Source organism: Plectropomus leopardus, chromosome 18 (assembly GCF_026936395.1).
Source record: "Plectropomus leopardus strain MGB_pleo_1.0 chromosome 18, ASM2693639v1, whole genome shotgun sequence".
Taxonomy (NCBI): domain Eukaryota; kingdom Metazoa; phylum Chordata; class Actinopteri; order Perciformes; family Serranidae; genus Plectropomus; species Plectropomus leopardus.
The window spans coordinates 28,031,921-28,051,953 of record NC_142193.1 but is presented as its reverse complement, the minus strand read 5'-3'; the positions used below and the strand labels follow the sequence as shown (position 1 = coordinate 28,051,953).

The following is a 20,033-nucleotide window of genomic DNA, read 5'->3' as shown; positions in this document are numbered from 1 at the left end:
CAATCAGTGGCTGATCAATTGCAGCTCTATTTATAATCTTTGCATGTCCACGACTCCGGCTGCTTAAAGTAAAGATGGCAAATGAAATGTGTAAGGGGACATTTTTATATAGCAGCAGCATTGCCACTGCAGCTCGATGCATAATGAAGACACATTGCATTATTAAATTGTGGCCTAGCATCTAGAGGAACAGATCATACCCTGAGAAGAGCAACACACATCTATGATAAATTCAAGAAAAATATCAAGACAGTTAAAAATGACGCTGTGGATCCAAGATGACTCAATGAGAATGACGCCAAAAGTACTGACAAAGCAAACTGCCTTTCAGGATTTTTTGCTGATTTAGGTTTTTGACATGGATGTCGATAAAGGCCAATCAAAAAGCTGACAGTCTGTTCTTTTGCCTGATCTATCTATCATTCTTTGGCTTACTGTGACGATACAAGCAGTGACCATTTGCTGAGTCGCAATGAACCCACCCTCCGTCTCACTCACCTACAGAGACGCTTATTTTTCTGTCTTTCAGGACAAAGACACATAATAAACAAATAGTACTGACCTATAGCTGTTAGAAAGATCACCAGAGTGTGTCTCTGGTCTATGACGCAGCACCGCAGCTGTGGACTGCCTCCGTGTTGCCAAAACAGTAGTCACATAGAGCATCGTAAATAACACATGCATGTGCATAAAGGTGCACACAAACACACACAGTGGCACATTACTATCTATACTATTATGTACAAAAACAGCCAGCTTTAATGCACACACACAAAAAACGAAAAGCACTCTCTCACACACATGCACTGTAAAGAGGCATGTTAATGGACACAGTGAGTATGACTCTCTCACATACACAAACACACACACTTAAACACACACTTTAGCTTGTTCAGCATTTAAGAGCTCTGGTCTGGCTACTTTTTTACTGTTCCACTCAGCGTAAAGGACAAATTTCCTTTGCCATTTGAAATCTCTTATCCCCTGTATCATTGCCATGTGACAGGGGGAACATTCTATTAAAATTATGTCAACCTTGCAGAAATATGACAGTGTTTTACTGGCTCATGATATATTTTCATCTGCGAGCCAGCAGACAGTTAATTCAAATATAATTAAACTTTCTAGTGCACCATATTTAACATGTTTTACACGAGGTCGCTTCTCTTTGTCAGTGCAGCTGAAGTTGCACATGATTTTCACGTTGTGTACAAACATACCGAACTGTGGTGTTAAGAACCATTAGCATAACTGAATGTCGTTTTGATGATAAATACATGAGCTTTACAACTACCAGCTTCATTATAACCACAGTATTAATGCAGTTACATCTCAAATTCCACACAATGGAAAACAAAAAATAAAAGGAATGTCATATACCATACATAATGTAATAATTGCACAAAATGATTGTATGTAATGAGTAATGCAATAATATTACAATATTATCAAGTATTATCAAATGGCAAATTTTACAAATAGCAATAGATTCTAGGCAATGGGTGAAGCTTTTTTTCCTTATGTTTTTGTGTGACTAATTGAGACAGCTTTTTTCTTTTTCTTTTTTTTAAATTGAGCTGCAGCTGTAGCGGCAACACCAGCAGCGGTGGTGAAATAGGCTGCAATCTAATTCCTAGGGGCAAATGAGCACCGTCAATTTATATCCATTAAAAGTGCTTGTTCTAGCCAGCTCAGATTGTAGTTGGAAGTGTCTGACAACATCATGGAAAGGATCCGGCAGAGAAATTAAATGTTTTTCAGTTACTGTCATGCGTCTCATTCAAAGTCTCGATCTAAAATCTCATGAGAGGTGAATTTGCTGCAAGAAAAATAATGGTGGAAACGAGAAATGTTTATTGTTTAGTTTCTTGTGTTTTATTACTTTTTCTTTATTTCTTTCTTTCTTGACTGTTGTGTGCTAAAATGCATATATGGTCTGGTAGACTGCAGAACTTTGGGATAAATAAGGTTGTAGAAAAAAATAAGAAAATAAAGATGTAGAAAGAAGTGCTGGTGTGACACCAAAATCTGAGACACGTCAGCTTCTGTGATCCAGTATAAGACCTTCTTCGAACATCGTTGAGTTTTTAAGTGGTCAGTGTTTAGGGGTAGGGTCAGGGCTTTTGTCGGGTCACAGAATTCGGTGCAACACTGGAAGGAGTGAGTTAAGATGTAGCACAGAAAGTGTAGCTTAGTGTTATCTAAAATATTTTCAGTGTCATGGCTGAATATTTAGCTGATTTTAACGATGTGAAAACTTAGTTACACACACTAACAAACAGACCAGATCAGTGAAAGGTACGGAAAACTTTGTATTTGTCTGTAGGGCTCTTTCCACAATGTTGTCAGACACTTCTGAGCAATCTGAACAATCTGAGCCTGTAAATGATAAATACAAGCATATTTAGTGGATGTAAATTGACCGTGCACAATTGCCATTAGGGAGTACATTGTAGTCTGTTTTGCCACTGCTGGCTACACCCCTCTCTAAATACTGGACCAATTTCAAAATTTGTTGTCCCCACAAGTTACTTAGACAAAAAAAAAAAAAAAAAACATGGGAAAATAGGGGCAAGGTAGAAAAATAGTTTCCTTTTAATTCACTGTCAACAAACTGTCATTGCATGATAATTACGTCAAATATCACAGTTCAGTGGGCTGTAGTGTGAGCTGATGAGACATGGATAAACTGCAAACCTTCAGTTAAAAATAGTTTCCAATGAAAGCCATCTACTGTTATGTCCTTGGATCATCCTAAGTAACTAGGACACCGTTTCACATAAGAAATGTGTCTTTTTTCTTGTCATTTCTAAATCATTTTCAGTGCAGCAGCAGATAACTCATACATACATAAACTCTCAATTGGGTTTCTGTGGTTTTAGCTGCGCTGACCTTTTAACACACATAAGCGGAACAATACTTGAATTTGCAAGTAATCGAATGGGGACCTTTAAATGAAAATGTCAGCATGGAAAACTGCCAGAGCAAACTGGGACGCCTTAATTATACCATAATTATTTTTATTTGCTGCAGCTGTGCCTACCCCCCCGTGATGTGACAGTGCTCTGCTGGATATGCAGAGAGGCTGAGGTGTGGTTAAATCACTTTTAGACAGTGAGCAAAGATGCTTTGTGTAGGATTTTTTCATGGGAGGTGCAATAGAAATAATTTTGGCACTGGGAAAGCTTAAAAAATGGTAAAAAAAATACATTACAGTGCAGTCTCACCTCTCCAGTATCTCAGTAAGCAGCAGCAGACCTTGTTTCGGCACTTCCAGGTTGGTCAGCCGCAGAGCCTCTTTCAGACTGCGCACCAGGGACTCAATACCTAACACACAAACTCTCACTGTGACAAAGGAGACACATTTTTCTGGTCTTGTTCAATGTCAAAGTCATGAGAGTGGTTTGACCGATGTCTGAGACACTACAGGGACCATCGACATCCTTCATCAAAATAAGTGACATGTTCATGAATGTAATACATGCACAACACACACACACACACACACACACACACACACACACACACACACACACACACACACACACACACACACACACACAAAATCATCAAAAAAACAGTAGGGGAGTGCTACATCTTTCTAGTGATACTGTAATAATCATATGTTAATAATGAACTAGAGCAAGAAATTCATAGCACAGGCAATAATTACACTGAATATCCTACTGCTATATTAAGTTTGTATTGCTTTTTTAAAAATAATTTCTCCTGGGTGCAGTTCAGTGCTGAATGATTATAGAACATCACAGACAGTATAATACGATATTATATTGTCTCCATTGGGAAATTTGTCTTGTACTCAAATGTCATGACACATGACATATCGTCTTATCATATAGCTGACTCCATAGTAGTAATAACTGGACCACAAGTAGAGCTTTTACAGTGATGGTACAAACAAGAGGAACACACACATATAAAGAGCAGAACAATATTCATTATCATTCATTAGGGATGCAAACATTTTGTCATTTTTACCATTACATGATTACTACTAGGATCTGTTTTGTTACAATTGCACCATCTGTCTAATTGATAACACAGTGTACAGTTGTTCCCTCTGTTCTGCTGGCAGAGGTTGGACCAAGTATGAGTATGTCTTGCATGACACAGGTCTCAAGTATTTGCATTAGAGTCCCAAGTCCTAAAGTCATAATGTCAACAAAGTCAAAGTCAAGTCAACAAATGTATTGTTGTTTTAGAATAGTAAATTATTAAATTGGACTCCCCCAAAGTATCCTGAAAACTGAAAAAACATTGTCTTCTGTAAAAAAAATAACTTTAAATATATGGTAATAAACTTTTCCTCCTATCAGTCATTCAGCAATTATTTTTAGGTGTTAACCCATGTACCATCAAACCCAAAATTCTTGAAGTGGCACCATAACAAACAGACCTAACACACATGTGTATACAAAAAAATAGGGATGACATGATAATGCCTCAGGAATGTTTTTGATATATCTAAGCTCTCTCACCATAGACAGAGTAACAGTGGGAGAAGAGGAGTGGGTCCTTAGTCAGTAACACCAAACAGCTGTAGACAGACCACAGCAGCACCTCATTATTGCTACTGGCCAGACGGTCGAACAGAAACTCTGTAAGGAAAGAGAGATGGAGAGAAAACAACAACTATTGCAAGGGGCTTAGAAAACAGAAAAAGAGAAAACAGGGAACAATGTTGCTACACTACAATATCCTGCATCATCATAACAGTTCCAAAACACAGGGGGTAATGTTTTCATGTAAATTTAGCCTATGATAAACAAAAAAATGTTCGTAATATTCTTTTTGACATAATCATATCCTGAAATTCTGGGGCAAGACGAAAACATGAATAGAATCCCAACAATGATAAAAAAATAGGTATAAAAGCAGAGGAAAAAAACAACAATGACAAAGAAGAAGAAAGAGAAATGCACACAGACACAGCAAGACAAATAACAAAAACTTGTACGAAGAGATGGAGACAAAAGAGAAGGTAGAGGAAACTATTTGGAGGAGACAAATCAAAGAGTGCAACAGCTTGTTTGGCTAGCATATCCCAGCTACTGTTTCTGTGTTTGTGTGTGCACATCACCAGCTACATCGGCCTTGATGAAGGGAGCACTGCACTGACTGGGAGAGTGAAGCAGGATGGATGCAATACACTTTGCACTCGACGCCTGCAACATCTCATCACCACTCAGCAGCAACTGGAAAAAAAAAACATTACATTGCCTTTATTAGAATCCACCAATCATTTAGGAAACAGAGTATTTAAATAGTGTGCAGGGCGTCCACATTGTTTACAGACATTAAGCATAGTGTCTTTAACTCTGCCAGGCTGCTGGTGACATCATAGGCAATATTTTGCCAAGTGTCTGGCTCTCATCTTAAGTACACTGAGCTAAGAGCTTCATGGTATGTTAGCTTATGAATGTGTTGAAGGCTGTAAAATATCAGCATCACGACCTTGCATGTAAGTATATCCAGGGCAATTTGTACATGCAATTATAGCTTTGATTCTCTGCCAGGGCCCGACTGGGCCGCACAGTATTATCCAAATATTCACCCATGCTTTAACAGGGTCAGGTTCTCACCAGTTTACCTTTGTTTTTATGCTATTTTATTAAGGAACTGGCATAAATGGCGGTTGCACTGGACCGAATCAAGAGGAAAAGAGAGAGAAATGATGCTGGACCATGACAGAGAGAGGGGGAGAGTGACGGAGCATAGTAGAGAAACAGCGGGGGGAATAGAGCGCGCAGCAAGAGACATATAGAAAACACGAGATAGAGAGAGAAAGAGAGAGGGGCTGAAACGTGATTTGGCTGGCAGTGTTTGCTTTTGTCTCCCCAGCAGTGGGAGACATGTGCATAACATGAAACAGAGAGCGGTAATCATCATCTGTGTGCCGCATAGGCATTGACCACCTCGCGCACACTAAGATGTAAACACACAGATGGGTGCGGACCAAGCTGATGATAAAAGAAACAGAGGGAAGAAAAGGAGAAGTGGTGCAAGGAAACACACCAGCCCTTAGCTTGTCATCAATGTTTTACATTGATGACATTTTTAATATATATATATATATATATATATATATATATATATATATATAATATTATTATATTCTGTAGAAACCCTGTTTTAATCAGGTTTAGGCCCAAAGCTGCCATGAGTTGGGCTTGGTGCAGGCTTGGACAACAACTGTGTAGGGTCATATAGGGTCAGGCCTCATTTTTTGGGGGGGGGGGGCTTGATCACAGCCTAACATGCAGTAAGGGGTTTGGATATGATCTTTAAAAAATTAGTTTTTTGGTAAATTTGTCAGGTTTTTATGATTTCTGACATTAAATCTTTTAAAAAATGTCTAAACCACAAAGGATTGGTTTATTGTCCTATGCTGATATAAAAATTACAATCATGAGTCTCTACTGATTAACTTTGTCTTTATGAGTGACGTAAATGTGATCTATATATATGCATATGGATTTTTTTCTTACTTATAAACACTTTCCATAAGACTTGGTGTCCTGTATATGACTTCACTCAGTGCCAACAACAACCACTAAACAATTCGGCATGTGGAAAGACTAAGAAAACTAAGTTATCTCATTGGTTAGGGACTCAGCTGTGAGATATGTATGTTTTTTTCTTGATTAGTTTTAGTGCAGCATATTTACTGTTGTTTTTCTTTGCAGCTTCATCGACTCTTGAGTTTGTTTTCTTAAATCTTTTGCCCTTCCAAGTTCCCTGTAGTTTCAGAGTTGTGTATGATTAAAACAGTAAATTTATTTAGTGGAATGGAAAAACTGCATATAATTATGATTGTGGAGATAATTAAGATTTGAGTGATTATTTAGTTCAGAGTTAGATTTTATAACAACTCAACACACAATGGTGATTCCCCCAACCCCCCACCCTCCCACCAAAAATGCTAACGTCACGAGCTGTGCTGTAATGTGAGTCATAACTGAGAAAATCAAACCAGATGTAATCTACACACTGATTTCCCAGACACGAAGCGCAAATATTTGTCCGGGGTAAAGCCTCCCTGAACCCTTATTCAAAGGCACATTAATCCAGGATTAGGACTTCTTGTTATGATTATCGTCAGTGTCAGAATGCGGGTCTTGGGGGTGGGAGCAGGATGTTTGGACAGAGACCTTTTTCAGTATGAGAGGCAGAGGGCATTGGTCAGGGGACTGTTGCTCTTGGTTCTGGCTGAGGGTCTGGCTGTTGTTGGCGTAGATGTTCTGGTTCTCATGGCACTTGATCTGATCGCCGGGGCAGCTCATCAGGACAGACACCGTCTCTCCCTGCTGCACCAGCAGCCACAGCAGGCCTAACAGATGAAGGGAAAAGTGTGAAAACTTACTGATGACAAACCTCTAACATAAATACAAATCCTAACACACTAATAACAAGGGCTTAGACAAGTAGCAGGGACAGATACAGTCATGATGACATGCACTTATGAACTGCTTCTGCAACAATAAAACTAGACTTATCGCTTCATAGTTGTATGCCTCCGCCAACCAGGCGAGTTTCAGTTTACATCCATTTCTGTCCAGACTCATCTGCAGCCATGACAGTAAACAAAACTTCAAATATGAATTGCTACAAAGAAGCTACAAATCCCAAAATGTGGCTGCTTCACACACATCTTCCCCCCCGGCAGCAGAGAAGATCTATTCAATCAGCACAGTTTCAAGGTGCGCTCCCAAGATAAGTATCAACAATTCAGCATCTGACCAGATGTTTCCTTTTCTGTTTCTGAGATATGAGTAATGGCAAGAAAAGATTTTTTGCAGAACATTAGTGTATGATGACACAGTGAAGCTGACCTTTGAATTTTTTGGATATCAAATGTCATCACATTGTCATTTTATCCTTTCAGACATCTGTGTGACATTTTGTCAAAATTAGGCATTGAATTCTTGAGTTGTGGCTCAAAACGTGTGTTGTGAGGTCATAGTGACCTTTGACCATCAAATGCTAATCAATTCAGCCTTGAATTATTGTGGACGTTTCGTTAAGTCTATTTGTTTCACAAAATAGAAAGCACGATGGGGATAAAATATATAAAAGTACAAGTACATTTGTGCTAAATTTGAATAAATTCCCTTATGGCGTTCCTGACATATCGTATTAATGAGCATGGTCGGATTTGAAGTCACAGTGACGTTTGACCATTCCATATTTATAAGTTCATCTTTGAGTCTTAAGGCTGTCATACACTCGGCTCACATTGGGCCAACAATGCGACTTTTTTTTCAGCCGATTCAGCATGTTAAATCGGCATAAGAGGTCGCAGAGCCCATCAGTGAATGAAATCACTCTGATTAGCTGTTAAGCTCACGCACACGAGAAGAGAAACAGAAGTGAAAAATGTAAACAAACACTTGAAGAGACAGTGAGTTTGACACAAACTTTTTATATCAGATAAGATTGCTTTTCTTCTTGAGCTCACAAACATTTCCTGTTGGTTTGTGTTGTCCACTGGCACACAGTAAATATGCTTTATTTTTTCAAAATTGGATTGTGTTATTAATGTGCTAACTGGCTGAGAAAGCATTAGCTGGCTAACTGGCGATCTTCCAGTTTCCCTTTACGAATGATGAATACAGACGACTGCCATCTGATGGTATGAGGGGTATCTCCGCTCATGCAGGCACAGAGTGTACATGCTGGTTTGCTGTCGGTTTGTTGTTGTGCAACTTATATGGCGACACACGCCGACTTGAGGCAACACAGCAGGGGGCTATTGCCGCTGCTCTCGCATGTCAGCTTGGTTTGTCACGGCTTTTAGTGAACATTTGCGCCAAATTTGAAGAAATTCCCTCTGAGCATTTCTGGGATATCACGTTCACAAGAATGGGACAGATGTAAGGTCACAGTGACGTCTGATTACCAAAATCTTATCTGTTCATCCACTAGTACAGAGGGATGTTTGATGATTTTAGGAAATTCCCTCAAGGCATTCCTTGGTTAACCTTGGGAAGAATTAGCATGACAAAAAGCAGATACAATAAAGATATCTAATAAACATCTAACAAAGTCCAACCAAGTATCCTCCTACAAAACAGATGAGCACAAATACACACACACACACACACACACAAGTCCACAGAGGCCCTCCATTACACCCCTCTAATAGTGCAAAACTGATTTAAGTTTCTCAAAAACATATTAGGGCCAAAAAAAACTGTATACAAAGACAAACTCTAACACACAATGCAATAAAAATTTATATAATTGGCAATTAAATGTTACACAGCTGGACTGCTTTTCTTTTCCTTTCCAGCCATCTGGAGACAAAGTAATAAAACACGAAACAAACAATCATTTTTAAACATTAGAAAAAGCATATTTTCTTGTCATGGAAATGTCGTCAACACTGTTTATAAAACAGCAGTGAAGAAAAAGAATAATAATCCTGTTTAATTCCACCATGTTGGTGTTCTCACCAGGGCTGGTGAGGGTAAGCTTATTAAGATTAAATCAATTCAAAATAACACAAACAACAACAGCAAAAAGCTCAACTGCAGCTGCTCTAAAAGCTGGAATAAACAAACTTGCACCTCTATTCCAAGCCCACAGTGCATCCCACCTCTTTCTCAAGTTAATACTGTGATAAAACAACTTCAAATTTCTAGGGGATAATGACTCTATTTCCTTTTCAATAACTCCACTGTGGTTATCACTCTCTGCACACGCCGGCGAGCCTATTATCCTTATAACTCAAAATTTCTACAAGATAGCAAGTCTTTCATCTCAGTATAATCCCTCGTCTTTCTCCATCTAGCCTCACCCTTAAGTAGATTCTGGATCTTCACAGAGACAGATAATGATGGGCATGTTATTTTATGACCTGTGAGCCATTATAAATACAAAACAGAATTACCGCTTCGTGGTTGTATGCCTCCGCAAACCAGTCAAGTTACAGTTTACAGTTTACTTCCATGTCTGTGAAACATGGATGCTTCACACACATCTTCCCCCCTGGCAGCACAGAAGATCTCTACAATCAGCACAGTTCCAAGGTGGACACCCAAGATTAGTGTCAACAATTCAGTATCTGACCACATGTCTCAACTTCTCTTCCTGAGTTATGAAGTTAAACAATGGCCAGAAAATTTTTTTGCAGAATATTGTGATGTTAAAGTGAAGCTGACCTTGTGGCTACTGTAAAACTTCAAATAAAAGTCCTCATTAATACCCCGGCCCTTTTACAAGCCGGGTGTGGCTGCACATTTTGACAAATAAAGACCAGTTTCAATTAGCGGCCTTGTCTGGTTGCCATGCAGTTCATTTTTATATAAGTTATTTAGATGTAGAAAAACCAGATAATGTTAGATAACGTTAGTTAGCTTCTTAGATCACCCATAAAAAATGTATATATGTATAAACTTTTCTCAGTATGACTACATTACTCACAATGTTAATGTGTTTAGTCCAAGTGGATGTTTGTGCCAAATCTTGAGAAATTAGCTTACGCTGTTTCTGAGCTATCAAATTTACAAGAATGAGACAGACAAGGTCAAAGCGACCTTAACCTTTGACCTATGACCACCAAAGTTCAATCAGCTAATCGCTGAGTCTGAGTGGATGTTTGTGCCAAATCTAAAGAAATTCCCACGAGCCCTTTTCTAAGATAATGCATTCATGTGATCGGGACATACGGATGTATGGACAGACCAACTAAAAATATAATGTCACCGGCCACGGCTTTTGCACGCGCAGAGACATAAAAACATCTCTGTTTCATTATTAATAAGCCCTACCAACTAGTCAAGACCTCTAATAATGAATTGTTAGCGAACTCGCTTTGTTCTAAAAGTGACTATTTTTGCATAAAATTTGACATAATTGATACCGTCGCTATAAAGTCTTTTACTCCTCTTTTTAGTCCACACCATATTAGTCCTCATCTTAATTCTCTCCCATAAGGCTGGGAGGGAGGTTATGTTTCATACAGTACAACAAATTCAGAACAGCCTTTCCCATAGACTGTCCCCAAACTAGTTGCTGTTGTGCTCAGCTCAAAATCTTCATCCATTTTTAATAACATCCTCCTCCTATAACAACTTGCAAATTGCATTTTTCATGCATGCCTTAGCTAAGCATGCTGCACTGATCTCAACAACTTCAAACCTTTAGATGATGGAAACTCAATCTCACTAAAGCCTAATAAATTTAAATGAGGCCAATAATTTTTCAACCAGGCAGCTAATGATGCTCTCAAGTACACTCTTATGCAGTTATTCTGAAAAAAGTATGCTTCTACAAAGTTTAAAAAAAACCCCTCAAAAGTCACACAACTCGCTCTACAGTACACACACGTGATCATGAAACTTTCAGCTCAAGAAGAATATTTAATTCAGAATAAATCCTGGTTTTGCTCAAGAGAGCTAAATAAAATAAGTGACAGATGTTTTTTTCTCACCAATGCAGTTGTTGATAAGTTGGGCAGAGCTGGCATTGGCCAAGGTCTGCAGCAACAGGATGCACACTCGGTCCCTGATGGCGACAGGCAACGACTGGGCTACCGAGCCCCCGGCTGTCCCGAACAGTTTGAGCCACACATGCAGGATAGAAGCCTTCAGTGCTTCATCTGGATAAAACAAGGCAGAGCACAAGTGCTCCAGCAAGGGCACTGGTGGACAGAGATGGGAGACTAATGAGTACACGCATAAATAAACAGAAAAATTCAACAATGAATGACTTCATTTCAAACCAAAAATTAAAACAGATGACAAAACAAAGTAACAAAGTACAGTGCCTGAAAAGAAGAAGGCAGAAGTAAAACTTATATATCCCTACCCCTTTCTCACACAAAGAATCAAAGAAGAGAACATATTATCGTGTGGAAACTGGGTCGGCACAACCACAACAAATAAATATCTTACATATAAATACAACAAAACAAGTAAGCTGCGTTTGATCGAGTTGTGTCTTACAAATGCTTATATATAAAGATACGGTGGGAGCAGACAAAGATTCCCAGGGGAGAGTTAAAGGAAAGATATTGTGAGAGAAGCGCAGATTAACAAAAAAAACAATGAGATGACAACATGGAAATGCAGCAAACCGCTGGGAACAAAGTGTGTTTGTGAATTTCACCTGAACAACCTCTTTAGCCTTGACAGACAATAGTTGGAGCCAATGCTGAAGGGAAAGTTGCCATGAAGATGAAAGGATTGAAGATTGGCTGTTGAGGAGAGAGCGCAGTAAAATGGCAGGCGGAAGAAAAGGAGATTAAAAAAAAATACAAAGTGGAGGGATAGGAGTCTCTTCTCTGAGCCCGGCAGACAGGAGCCAAAGACTCCGAGGCTGGCTCTCTGACAGAGAGCATGATTCAGATTCGCAAGAAGGGAAGAGAGAAAGACAAAGAGACACTTATGGAGAGAGTGATGGCGTAGAAGAGAAAGATAAGAAGAGACAGGTAGAAGTAAAAAGGCTGAATAAGTGAAAGAGAGAAAGCCAAAGTATGAGACAGATGCAGGGAGGGAGAGCCAAACTCAGACTCAACTCTGAATTGCAAAATAGAGAGAAAGAGCATTCATGTGCATGTACACTACTTGACTTTACAATAACACAGAATTAGTTTCTTTGACATAAATATCGTTTTTACCCCAAAATGTCCAAAGAAGCCGTACCTAACAATGATTTTTGAATTTAGACTGACAGAAAACACTCTCCCCATGCATACAGTCCTTCAGGCCTTAGTATCTCCTAAATAAGTACCAGGGCACTCACAGGCCTCCGCCAAGGCCAAATGCCCTATCTCACCATCCAACTCTGCTTCAAAATGTAATGGGTTCTTCCTTAGCCCATGCTAAACTCTTCCACCAAGTTTCATGAAGATTTGGAAGGTAACTTTTCTGTAATCCAGACACACCACATACCAACAGTCAAACGCATAACTCAACCAGTGGAGGAAATTACACTAATAGTAAATTGGCTTGCATTTGTATAGCACCTTTCTCATCCTGCAAAAACCCAAAGCGCTTTAAAATTAAATGTCACAGTCATCTAACAGTGGCCAAGGCTACCATACTTTACAATAACGTTGTAGTCCGTGTATAGCCTAACAATAGCTTTTTGCTTTTGGCGATTTCATTTATGCCTCAAAACACAGAGAAGTGATGACATCTGATAAGATTATCATGCTGAAGGAAACTTGTAAGTATAATAAATTCGTGTTCGTCACAGAGCTTATTTTTGGCGATAATCGAAAGTCCCATTCAAAGATCCCATAAGGTTTTGACGAGGGAACAAGTGCGATGCCAACCTCCTGGTTGGTCTACAAAAATATGTCATCCCTTCACCGCTCTATTGGGCTGTAATGTTTGTGTAGTCATGCCTGAGCATCACAGTGTGGGGGTCACTGTTCGGTGCATGTAGCCACATCCAGAAAACAAGGTATATAGAACGATGCACGTAATGTAGAACTAAGGTACACAAGCGTGAGCCCTGCTGAGAAACTTTCAGCTGTACACACCATATGATTAGGTAAACTCAGCAGGCAGATTGGTGTCAGTTAAATATGGCAAGCTCAAAAGCCAGAGCTGGAAGACCAGCCTGCGGGTGGCCATTCAGGGACAACAGCAACAAAGAGAGAAAGCTGTCAGTAAGAGGAGGCTGATGCCTCGCTGCTGCTCTGCTGTTATAGGGTATGTAATTGAAAGCACATCCAATATGCTAATGCACATTTGAAGGCATCACCCAGATCACAGGGATGAGGAAAAAACTACTCCTTACCCCCTGCCGCTTTCAAACTGCCTTTGGACACCATAGCAGACCCAGATAACACAATTACTAAAACTGGCATTTACATTGGCATACAGCCAAAGTGGAATTAAATGTAACATTTCTCCTAATGCAAACATTTTATTTTTTAATCTTTTTATTTTGTATTTTCAATCTCATATCAAACAAGATGCTTTTTATTTTTTTTCCTGTTGTGACTCAATTTTTGCAGTGTAATTCTCAACTATTTAAATGGTCTTCATTTTGACAATGAAAATGGTTGACCAAAAGAGACAAAATGTTACCTCAGTTCTCAGCAGGAGGACTTTCTCTGTCTTCTACTACTGTTTGTTCAAGATAAATGAAAATGACCTAATGTATTTTTTTCCTCCCACTTGACTGAACTTGCACCAAACACTAAGTCACACCCCAATTAACTACTGAGATCCCAAACTCCATTAAGAAAAATAAACAGTTTAATTAAGTAATTCCATGGTTCATAGTGAATTAAACAAATAAAAAGAAGTGTCTATGTAAATGTAGTTTCTGACAGATTCATTTACAGAGGCCAGTCATGCAAGTTTGGTTACTTGTAGAATCAATTGAAACATTTTACAGCTTTTTTTATCTGTGCATAAACATAAATAAATGACTATAGAGAAACATGAAAAGCATTAAAATTACTGCAATATAGTCAAAAGCATTTGCAAAGAATGTATCTCGAAAATGATCAATAATTTACAATAAATGATACACTGAATGAAGACAGAAGAAGCACAACAGTATGTGTTTGCACTGAGAGAATAGTAGGACACAGTGCAGACAGCGGACTGATTCTCAATCATCCTTCTATTATAGCTCAGTGAGCAAATTGCAACTTTCTGCTCATGACCACATACACACAATACGAAACTGGTCAGATGATGCACCAACAGCAGCAGAAGAAGTCAAAAAAACAGGCCTGCAATACCACACAAGAATGAATGTGCTGGCACAGTGGTATAAAAAATGTTTTTAACAACTCAGCTTTGTTAATCAGGTACAAGATGACCTTGAGTGTTAAATGGCTGTAATAATTATTACCATAAAACTTAAAGTAATAGCCCAGGCTATTATTTTCTTAAATCATTGAACTCAATAGGCTCGGGACAGGCATCTACTGTACATGTGATGGGCTTTCAATTCTTTTAACACAAAATGACTTTTTTTTTTTACATGGGAAGAAGGTAATGAGCAACATAGAAATGACCAAGAAATTGGTAAGAAATCTGTGAAAAGTATAAAACATGACCTGAAAATTTGTCAAAGAACTAAAAAAAAAGTAAAACTGAAAAAATTACAAAAAAAAAAACAAAGCGAGAAATGACCTGAAAAAATAGCTTAAAAATTATATTCATTGTGTAAAGGAATTTTAAATACAATATTAGCAACATAGTTCACACAAGATTTTTCTCTAACTTTTTAAAAAATAGTTTTCCACATTTATTTTTTTGCGTCTCTCTCATTTACCAATAATACCATCTTCTTTGGCGCTCATGGTATCAGTAAAATTAATTAAATAAATACTTGAATTGTGAAGACTCTTACCAAGCTAACAATGTGAGTAGTATGTCCATACTGACCAAAGTTTAAACACACAGTAAATACATATTTGTATGCGTAATCTACGCAGCTAACTGATGTTAACTCCAGCAGGTAGCCAACAACCTCGTTTTATACATCCACAGAACTTAGAGCCTCTAATTTAGACAGGCATTTATATGTCAAAATGTTAAGCCACAACCGATTTGTGAAAGGGACTGGGCATTTAATTGGGACCAGGCTTTTATTTGAAGTTTTACAGAAGTACTATTTTTATGTGGCTATTATCAAATTATATGAGAACAAAAGCTGAGATTAAATAAGGGTGCTCATGATGGCGAGTCAGACACAAACAGAAGTGACTCGAGAGAGAGAGAAGAGAGATAGGAAACAAGTGCAAAAGAGCGTCTTTGAGGAGAGAGGAATAAACAGCATTTAAGTGAAGGGGTGCCCTGGAGGTGGAAGGAGACGGAGGAACAAAGAGCCAGAGAGTGTAGAACAGAGAGAGAAAGAGAAAGAGATGACAGAGGAGGAGAGCCAAGCCCAAGCCCAGCTGCTCTGTGAAGCAGATCAAAACCCGTGTGAGGCAGGAGAGGCTCCCAGACATGTTTGATTAAACCAAAATATATGAGGCGGCTGAGATGAGAGCCAGGCATATAGAGAGAGAAGGAGAGAGTGAAGAAGGGAGAAAGGGGGAGGAGGGAGATAAGACCTCCACAAACAGAGAACAGAAATGGAAGTAATACAATATAAGAAAGGATGGGTGGAAAATAAAAAGCTTTGCTTCTGTTTAACAACACATTTTATGACGCATGCACACAAACACAGAGACAGACGCACAAAGAGCTGAAAGGAAAAAGATTAACGCTTTTCTTTTTGCTTTCTTTAACAGAAAAAAAACCAAAGGTTCATTTCCGTTTGCCTTGTTTACTGTTTCGCAGTCACAGTGTGATGCTGTGAACTACCACTCTCTGTTTGTCTTGTGATCTGCTTTCTGCAGTGTTCCTCTGTTGTTTTGCTTGAGCCTGCTTAACTAAACCTTCTCTGGCTTTTCACACTTCCAGCTTGCAGATGTTCTCAAAAATAAAATGTTTGGCCCACCTAAATACCTCCCTCTGCCTCATATTATCGGAGATATTATGTCCTTAACTGTTGAGTTTTGGAGCTCTGAACCTGACAGAAACACTGCAGCATGTACTATTGTCCTTTCCCTCCCTTATCTCCCTTGTTATCTTTGTCTGCCTCCCTCTTTCCTTATCTCATTAATGCTTCCCCTCTCCTCCATGCGCCCTTATATTGTCTGTTTCCTCTCCTCAGTTAGGACCTAAGGGAGGAAGACACCAGCAATGCAGAAATGAGAGACGGAGGACGGAAGATAAAGAGAGAGTAGAAGACAGAATCAGGCAGAGAAAAGTGAAGGGGTGAGAAAAACAGAGAGGTTAATCAGTTAGATAGACAGGCAGCCAGCGAGTCACAGAGCGAGCGAAATGTGCCGTGCGTTCTGGGCTCGTGTTGTCATTGCCGCGCCGCTGTCATTAGTCCAAACAGCCCCACAGAGACTTGTTGAGTGACAGGCCACAGACAGGCGCACACAGTCAATAGTGGCAGCCCGCATCTTGCATCAGCATCACAACAACCCACCGCTACCTTTGGCTATTCAGGGAAGCTTATAAAACTCATGAAAATACATGGGGAGGTGGACACATGTAGCATAGCAAAAATTCTGCCTGCTTATTTGGCTCACACTGCCTGTAAAAACAAGCACTCAGGCGTGACATAAACACGCTGCAACACACACACGCACGCTGAAGTTGATTAACAACGCCCTTTAAACAGAGTGGCGTAATGGTTCAGTAAGAAGACATCATACAGGTGGCTGTAGCAGAGATTAAATCTGTGTGTGTGTGTGGGGCATGTGGTTAGGTGCATTATTGTTGTGCCTCACCACACTGCACAATTGTACATAAAGATACAAAAATATCTATATATATGGGGGATTTCAGAAAAAGGTTGGAGGAACACGTATTGGCAACTTTTGTAGAGTTTTTTTTATTTTCAGCAAGAGATGGCATGGGATTGGTAATGCAGATAGAATTTTAAGTATGGGCGCCGCACGCTTATCTCAATGCAGCTGGAGCGTAATTGAAAAGGTCATAGCAGCTAGAGAGATTGAATTGAGAAAGTGCAGGGGGACGGATATAAAAAAATACAGTTTTGAGACTTTTTTCATATCCCTCAGAAGCAGAAGGAGTGGAATTGGGCACAGCACAGGGAAGACTATTTCTAAAGTGGACACAGTAGAGTTATTTCTATGCATTAGGGATATTATTGAAAAGGTCAAAATAGGCTTTCATGATTGAATTGTGGATATCCCGGTGCAGAGAGAACAAAGGGATGCTGAAAATTAAATATTCTTTCATATCCTTCTCTTCAATTTGAGGTGAACTGTAATGCTTCTAATACATTTTTGGATCTCAGCGTCTCATTATTTTTTTATGGCACAGTGAAGATACACATGAGACATGTCGCAGCATGATGAGTCCTCTGAGATCTGACCTGTTCCTAACTCACATGCAATTTTTAACACTGTCCCATACCAAGTTTTTTAATGGATTCTCTATCTCTATTACAAAGAAGAATTTATCTCTCTCTAAATGTCAATCTGTTGGTGACTAAATAAGTTAATAAATCACCCTTTTTGCCCAGTATCATTAAACTGAAATGCTGACAATATTTCCAAGCGCTATGCCTGTTGATCACCTATCCTAAAAAGGAATGCCAACACCAAAGTGGACTTTGGAAGTGGAATTACAGCCTCTGAGTCTGTCTCATGATGCCACTGGGCTCATAAAGTATTTTTCTCATAGACTTACATTGAGAAAGAGACATCTGCAAATCAGTGGATACATTTTTTCGAGCATCACAACACCCGCTAAATGACTCGTTTCATTGGAATGAATGGATTTGATCCATTCAGTCCAATAACATTTGGAAAGTACAGAGGACCCGCACATTTAGAAATTTTATTCCCCTTCAAGTTAGTGGAGCGCTAAACAGGGAGGAAGCCAGCTCAGCCTGCAAGTCTCTAGTGCATTTGCACTAGATTACACTGATGTGCTGAGCATCAGTATAATTACATACCATGGAAATTTAGCTTTTTTGGCTCAATGTGCCACTGAGTAACTTTCATACAAATGAACAGGGTCCCACCTGTGACTCATGCTGTGTCCAGGTCTTTTAATACATCCACCCCTCTGACTTTGGTCATTTGTTTGCTTCCGTTACCTCTGTTTCTCTTCTTGGCACGAAGCTGAACTGCCAATCACAGTGATTGCATTCACCAATGGACTCCACCGTCTGCGAAGCCAATTCAACATGTTGAATCAGCCAAAAAACAGCCCACAAGGGCCAACGAGGGCCAACAAGGGCCAAAAAGGGCCATCAAGGGCCAACAGGTGCCAACGGTGCTGTACAGACTGCAAACACTAGGACAACAGACACTCACTGTTGGCCTGACACTGATCGATGGACAACCATCAGCTGGGAGTGTGGGGGCCATGACAAAGTATCAATACACATGAAAAAACAGCTGTTTCCCTTTGTATACACATACATATTTAACTGTAAGATGTGACTGTGTGTCTGATGCAGTGTCTTACCGTACTGAGTCACCAGTCTTTGGGCCACGTTGGGGACTGCTTCCATGAGGTTCCCCAAAAAGCTGAAGGTGTGCTGGAAATCCTTTACATTAAGGTCACCATTCATCTGCACAGGGAAAATAAAAACCAATAAAAGCTTCCTCCCACAGTCCAAAGCCACAATTGCTGACTGTAAATTGTCTGTAGGTGTGAATGTGAGCATAAATCATTGTCTGTCCTTATCACCCTATGCATGTTTTTTTAAACACGGGTAAACTTGCTAAATACCAGTGATCGACTGCATTCCCACTGCTAGTGAACACACCCGTGGAGCACATGAGTCTGCCTTTCTGCCAGTGTGTGTGTGGGATGATTTGTTGGTGTGTCCATGAGACGTCACGGTCAGGCTAGAAAGCAGGAAGAAAACTTTTCAGTGGTTTCTTCTCTTGATATATTTTGTACTTACTCAGTCCCATTTTCAAACTCAGTGCAGAATAACTTGGAATAATGTTTTTTAGCGCTGCTTAGGAGGAGACGGAGGGTAATTAGTGACGCCGTGCCATTGCATCTCACCGGTTAAGGGGGTGAAATTAGCACATTCACCCAGGGGTTGTATTCCCATCAATGCTCATCGGAGGCGATAAAACCCCGTAACTACTGCAGAGTCATTGACACGGGTGTGAAAGCCGATCGTATGCGTTCTCATTGCATTAAAAAGCCAGATGTTAGCAGGTGTTTGCAGGTTTTTTTATGCAGTGGGAATGAGGGTCATGTGTCAGCCCTGTGATAGTCTGGCAACCTGTCCAGGGTGTAACCAGCCTGTCATCCAAAGTCAGCTGGAATAATAGATAAGCAACATTATATAGAAACTTAAATAAACATGGTCAGGCTGTTTTCATGCACGTTTGTACATTGGCCCAGAAATTAGATACACAGAGTCTATGATATTGCAATCAGAAATGAAAAGAAATACAGAAAAAAATATTAAGACAAATGACAAAATAGATAATGTTGATGAAAAATCAGTGGTGATCAGTACACTTTTACTTATGA

The 20,033-nt window shown here is 39.5% G+C and overlaps 1 protein-coding gene across 6 annotated transcripts in view; it reads right to left on the bottom strand.

Annotated features, from left to right (window-relative positions):
* The window catches only part of mei1 (meiotic double-stranded break formation protein 1), a 105,689-nt gene that overhangs the window by 55,183 nt on the left and 30,473 nt on the right, over nucleotides 1-20,033 (bottom strand). For all 6 annotated transcript variants that reach the window (XM_088091219.1, XM_088091215.1, XM_088091220.1 and 3 more), the window contains 6 exons: nucleotides 19,002-19,107; nucleotides 11,456-11,665; nucleotides 7,173-7,351; nucleotides 5,102-5,216; nucleotides 4,500-4,619; nucleotides 3,228-3,327 (listed from right to left, as the gene is read on the bottom strand). In XM_088091219.1, the coding sequence (XP_087947345.1) occupies nucleotides 3,228-3,327; nucleotides 4,500-4,619; nucleotides 5,102-5,216; nucleotides 7,173-7,351; nucleotides 11,456-11,665; nucleotides 19,002-19,107 (830 nt within the window). The remainder of the gene's footprint in view (nucleotides 1-3,227; nucleotides 3,328-4,499; nucleotides 4,620-5,101; nucleotides 5,217-7,172; nucleotides 7,352-11,455; nucleotides 11,666-19,001; nucleotides 19,108-20,033) is intronic.